The sequence below is a fragment of the Gastrolobium bilobum genome, unplaced genomic scaffold, assembly GCF_033153095.1.
Source record: "Gastrolobium bilobum isolate Gb01-03AN ecotype WA unplaced genomic scaffold, APGP_CSIRO_Gbil_v1 utg46318, whole genome shotgun sequence".
Lineage (NCBI taxonomy): Eukaryota > Viridiplantae > Streptophyta > Magnoliopsida > Fabales > Fabaceae > Gastrolobium > Gastrolobium bilobum.
In genome coordinates, this window is record NW_026896219.1 from 23,004 (window position 1) to 29,552 (window position 6,549).

Sequence of the window (6,549 nt, forward strand, 5' to 3'; positions counted from 1 at the left end):
GGCTTCTGATAAACCAAATTTGTAAGACTATTTTGATATTGATGATGTGCCAGTAGCTTTTTTATGTGCTTTCTTCAAATGGCAAAAGTTGTAGCAAATTCCTTTGTCATTGATGGGGTGGGTTTTCATACTTTACTTTTTTTGGTGCATTTCAAATAATTTATTCATTAGCTTTAGAATGGATGAGGTTTTCCCTTTTCTTGTAATTGAAACTTCTTGTCTTAACAATATTTAGTGTAGGGAGATATTCTCACTACCAAAAGATTTTACTATCAACTCACTACTTATTTAATTATCATTATTAGATTAGCATTTTCTCTTAGGTAAGAAACTTTTCAGCATTCTCCCCTTGATGCAATAGTGATTAGATAAATAATGAGTTAGTAGTGTGTTTTTTTTATAGTAAGAATGGTTCTCTGATATTTACTTGCCGTTGTCACTTCAAGTTTGATTTGGAATTTTAATACCTGTGATTGATCTATTTTTCCTTTAAGGGAAACTTCATTTTTTTTTTTAACCAAGAATTGTATGTGATGTACATGCCAACACCTTCCATAGTTGAATAATGGCTGTTGAGGCAACAAAATGTGATAAACCAAAGCCTCGTTTGGAACAGAAAATGGCCATTGATGTTAAGGACGAAGCGAAATGTACCAAACCTTGTACTAAAGATCATTCCGAATATTCTGAAGATTCAGAGGAGGATAATAAACCATTGAGTTCTAAACTGAAGATGAAGAGACAAGCAGAAGAGCAAAGATTGCACTCATTGAGGAGTTGTCCAAAGAGCTTGATAATAAGAAAAAGCAAGTTGGTTCTATTCAAGGACAATTGAGTTTATATTCCCAAGCTATTCAAATGAAACAGAGAGAATAATGAGGTGCAATCCAAAGAAGCATTATTGAAGAACATAACAGAGAGTTGGAAGCAAAGGGAAAGTGTTGAGATATATAGTCCCACATTGGTTGTATGTGCAACTAATGTTGAGTTTATAAGGTCTTGGACACTCTCACCCTTTGAGCTAGCTTTTGGGGCGGTGACCTCAAGGTTCTTTACATGGTATCAGAGCCTCGCCGTCCCCGCTTTCTCTTGTGGCGTTTCTTGGCACAGGTTGGCTGGGCCTGTTGCATTGTCCACTCTTCAAGCCCAATGGGCTCTTGTGTGAGGGGACGTGTTGAGATATATAGTCTCACATTGGTTGTATGTCTTGGGCACTCCCACCCTTTGAGCTAGCTTTTGGGGTGATGACCTCAAAGTTCTTTACAGAAAGCAACTCAAGTCGGTACAGAAGCTGATTTGTGAAAGAGAGGCAGATGATGTTAAACAATGATGAATTTGAAGGCCAATTGAAGTAGCTTAATTGAACAAGAAGCATTTTGAAGGCCAGGTGAAGGAGCTTGAGTCAAAAGAGAATAAGTTTGAAGTACAAGCAAAGGAGCTAAAGTCAAAGGAGAAGAACTTGAATGCCAATTGAAGGAGTTTGAATACAAAGTCAAACATCTATATTGAATTGGACTTGGATCTATATGGCATAACATCAGCCACATTAATACATGTGATATTGAGGAAACTGCTCCATGAATAAAGCATATATATCATTTCCCCTTTGCTTCAACTTCTAATCTCGATCCACCAAAAATTAACAATTAAAAGTCGGTGCAATAAGGCCTTGCACACAAACAATATTTTATCTGATGCACCAACTAAAAAATGAATACATCCCATTACGAGCAAAGATGAGGCACCCATTTTTATATATATATACACACACACACATAGTTAGCTAGCAAGAGGAAAACTCATATGATTGCTGTAGATTGTATTTTCTAACTATTTTCACAAAGAGATACATCAAAATTTCATTCAAGTGATTCAACCTCAACAAGAGCAAAATGACGGTAAGCTAGGAACACTACTTTCTTTATCTTTCCTTTGGATATGTCGACTACATATATGCATGAAGATTCAAATCAATGTTTCCTTCTTTATCTTAATTTCTTTCAGATCATAGAGATGAGAGTACACATGGATTGCCCTGGATGTGAGAACAAGGTTAAAAGTGCACTTCAAAAACTTAAAGGTACAATCAATAATTTAGTAGACATGTATCTATTTTTTTTTACCTTTTCTATTGTGTGTATGTTCTTAATATATATACATATGGTTTTATTAAGGTGTGGATGACATTGAAATAGACATGAGCTTGCAAAAGGTGACTGTGAATGGCTATGCTGACCAGAAGAAGGTTCTGAAAACGGTTAGAAAAACTGGCCGGAGGGCTGAGCTATGGCAGCTTCCTCTAACCACAGAGTTTCAGAACCAATATTATCAACAACACCATTGCAATGGCCCTGTCACTTACTATGCTTCTCAACCTTCCTCATCTTATAACTACTACAAGCATGGTTATGATAGCAGTGATCCTCGCAATTATCACTATTCTTCTCAATCTTCCATCTTTGGCCATCAAACTGGTGCTACTTTTAGTGATGACAATCCTCATGCTTGTTCTATTATGTGATCATATCATGATGATACCAATCAAAACAATATATACTTTTTAATACAAAGTATATGAAGCATTGATCAAAATCTTTGTAACAATGCAATTCTCTTCCCATTTTGCCAATTAATTTTCTTGTGAGTGACTCAAGTGTACATGTACCTTTGCTTCTTTTAATATTTAATGCCAAAGTGTATGTATGCATTATATATTAGGATTAATGATGGTGGTGTTCATCATTACAGAAAGTCAACTAGTTTGAGCCTAATTATTAATTCTAAAAATAAAGATGTTTTTTAATAAAATATGAGGATTGGGGACAACAAAAGATGTATTATTCTATATATTTCATTTACGTAATTGTCATGATATTTTTGCGGATTTTTTTTTCATTTACTTTTTCATACTTATATATAGTTGTTTGCTTAAAATCTTTAGAGTTGATTCTTACTATATAAACCAGTTTCTAATATAATAGTTACAAAAATTAAACTGGTGAAACATTTATATGACGACTTAACCGGTTTAACCATTTTATGGGTGTTGAAATAAATAAGATAATAATTAAACAAATTATATAATATATATTTATAAGCTTAATAAAAAATTATAAAGATATAATATAATTTAATCTCTTAATTCAAATAACTAAAAATAAACTAATATTTTTATTCAAATATTCCTTGTGCTAACAAGAAATTTTTCTTAATCTGCAATAAGAATAAAATAGTTAGGTCCTAAAAAAAGAAAAAGAATAAAAGAGTAATTGGTAACAATAGATCCACTTTTCATTGACAATAGATGGTCTTGGAAACGAAAACAAATCACTACAGTGGAATGGAAAGAAAGCATATTTGTACCAAGGTGTTATCAATCGATTCAAACTGATTCAAACGGTGATCGAATCGAAAAACTAATAATCGAATTAATCGAAAACCAAAACTGAAAAAACTGAAAAAAAAAATTGTAAATTTTAATTGGACTGATTGGTTTTCGGTTTGGTTGGTGAAAACCAATCCAATATATTAATTTTTCTTTACCTACTTGGTCTTTTCCTCGATCATAATCCAAAAAATTCTTAACCCAAAACTCATTAGTCCATCAGCTAAACCCAAAAAAATATCTAGCCATATCCCATCAGCAAAATTTCGTCTGTGTAGAGCTTCTTATCTCATTGGTAAAAAAAAAAAAATTAAATTATCGTTTAGTGATACTTATGTATTTCAAGAAAAAATAAAAATTTACAAATCCAATACATAAGATATGTTATTTGCACAATAATTATCAAACAAATTTTAAATTTTTTAAAAAATCAAAAATCGATTCAACAAATCAAAAAAATTGAATTGAATTAGATCGAATTTGAAAAAAATTCAAACCAAAAAAATTGAATTAGATAATTTTTAATTTCAAAAATGATCCAATCTAAACTGCGAATACTTATCTTCGAAAAACAACTACACCTACCTCAACATAAAGACAAAAATACAAGTTTGTTTAGATACTATAATCGGATTTTGAATTTATTATAGCTCTTTACTCTCTCGATTTGAATCCTTTGCCTTTCAACAAGGTCAAATACAAGTTTCAAGTGCACATCACTTCACCCAAAGACAAATAAATAAATAAATAAATAAAATACAAAAACACAAATCAATTTACAATTTACAGTTTCAAGTGAGATCTGAATTCTGCATCATTACCTAAAATACTAATCATCTATTTACATATATTTTGAGATAGAAAAGGCCGAACCAGAATCACGTGCTGCAAATTAAGGTGGGCTTTGCATAAATTGGACACGCATTTAGAAATTTCATGAGTAACTGCTAGGGACAAGACTCAAAGTGTTAGGGGAAAAGTTTGGAAAGTGTATACTAGAAAGAATAAGATGAGTCTTCAGATTAGTTAGGAAAGTTGGAAAGATAGTTAGTTTGGATGGCAATCTTTTTGGCAAAAAAATTTATTTATTGTAATTTAATTAAATAATTACGCATTTATTACAATTTGAGGAGTATTTACAGATCTATTGCACAATGTGACGCCTTTTTTGGGCGTCACATGTGACGCCTCATTTAGGCGTCTCTCACCAAGGGAAGACGCCCCAATGGAGCGTCTCTCATGAGGTGTTGACACGTGTCATTTCTCTCTCCAAAAAAAAAAAAAATTAATCATAAAACTTCTGAAGGCCATAACTTTTGACTCGGGTATCCAATTTAGGTAATTCTTTTTTTGATTCCACATAACTTTTCGAGATCTACGTAATGACATCTCATTTGATATATTTTATTTCTCACAAACATAATTTAAATTTGCAAGAATGGTACTATACGAGCGTTTAAACCTAAAAGTCTCTTAGTTCTTTCCGAATCAACACCAAACACACCAAAACCAAGTGTTTGAAAAAAAATCGTGTACAATGTTATTGAACCGAAATTCGTATTGTGTATCGTTTGGTTGATTTTCTGTATCTTGAATCATACGGTATCATAAGTTACATCCTTCTATTTTATGACTTTTTTCTTTAAAGCCATTTAAATTACAGCTTCTGAATGGTTTTCAAAAATAAAATCCTTCTTACTTAGATATTTATCATATTTATTTAATTATTTTTTTATTATACAGATTTTTCAAATTGATTTTTGAGTTTAAGTCACAAATCAAATCTTTATTTTGTTTTTCTTATTAATGATAATTTTTTAGATTTTTTTAAATTTAAATCACAAACCAAAATTTTATTTATTTTTTATATTAAAAATTAAAAAATGTGATTTTTTTTAAATTTAAATCACAAACTAAATCTTTATTTTTTTATATTAAATCACAAATCTAGTACTCAGAGGCTTGTGGATTTAAACTCTCTTATAATACCATTCTTGCAAATTTAAATTATGTTTGTGAGAAATAAAATATATCAAATGAGATGTCATTGCGTAGATCTCGAAAAGTTATGTGGAATTAAAAAAGAATTACCTGAATTGGATTTTTTTTATATTAAATCACAAATCTAGTACTAAGAGGCTTGTGGATTTAAACGCTCTTATAATACCATTCTTGCAAATTTAAATTATGTTTGAGAGAAATAAAATATATCAAATGAGATGTCATTGCGTAGATCTCGAAAAGTTATGTGGAATCAAAAAAAGAATTACCTGAATTGGATTATTTTTTTATATTAAATCACAAATCTAGTACTGAGAGGATTGTGGATTTAAACGCTCTTATAATACCATTCTTGCAAATTTAAATTATGTTTGTGAGAAGTAAAATATATCAAATGAGATGTCATTACGTAGATCTCGAAAAGTTATGTGGAATCAAAAAAAGAATTAACTGAATTGGATACCCGAGTCAAAAGTTATAGCCTTCAGAAGTTTTATGATTAAATTATTATTTTTTTTGGAGAGAGAAATGACACGTGTCAACACCTCATGAGAGACGCCCCATTGGGGCGTCTTCCCTTGGTGAGAGACACCGAAATGACCCAAAAAAGGCGTCACATTGTGCAATAGATCCGTAATTATTTCCAAAACTGCAATAAATATGTAATTATTTAATTAGATTACAATAAATAAATTTTTTTGCCCAATCTTTTTTGCCATCCTTTCCATGTCTTTCTATTCCAGTATATTTTTGCATAATCTTTCAGTATTATTTGTTTTATTTTATGGGATGAATTAAATATCGATAAAGTATTCAATTGTTTCCACACCTAGCTATATGGTAACAGTGGTGGAGCCACACCTATGCCAGAAGGTAGAGCCGTCAAAACGGGCCAGCCCGGCTCGTTAGGCCCTCGCCCGCGTGGGCCAGGGCCAAAAAGCCCGCATATCAAACAGCTCACATGGGCCAAAAAATCATATAACCCCACGGGTTAGGGTCAGTCCGCGGGCCAAAAATCAACTATATTTTAACAACACTTCAAGAGTAAAATTCTAGAAAAGACAATAATATCTGATGTATTTATTGACAGAAAGATCACTGGATACATGGTTACACATTTAGATAAACAATTAAACAAGTCCTTGCCACCACACCCCCACCCC

At 31.7% G+C, this 6,549-nt stretch overlaps 1 protein-coding gene across 1 annotated transcript; it reads left to right on the forward strand.

Annotated features, from left to right (window-relative positions):
- Nucleotides 1–2,004: 2,004 nt before the first annotated feature.
- On the forward strand, nt 2,005–2,521 carry LOC133298310 (heavy metal-associated isoprenylated plant protein 28). The gene is made up of 2 exons (XM_061497576.1): nt 2,005–2,080; nt 2,175–2,521. The coding sequence occupies exons 1-2, from the start codon at nt 2,014–2,016 to the stop codon at nt 2,519–2,521; spliced, it is 414 nt and encodes a 137-aa protein (XP_061353560.1). The 5' UTR covers nt 2,005–2,013.
- Nucleotides 2,522–6,549: the final 4,028 nt, after the last annotated feature.

Excerpts from the sequence above, each read along its gene's own strand:
- LOC133298310 (XM_061497576.1), top strand. The coding sequence starts at position 2,014 with ATGAGAGTACACATGGATTGCCCTGGATGTGAGAACAAGGTTAAAAGT. Across the intron at positions 2,081-2,174 it reads TGCACTTCAAAAACTTAAAG|GTGTGGATGACATTGAAATA; the intron begins GTACAATCAATA and ends GGTTTTATTAAG.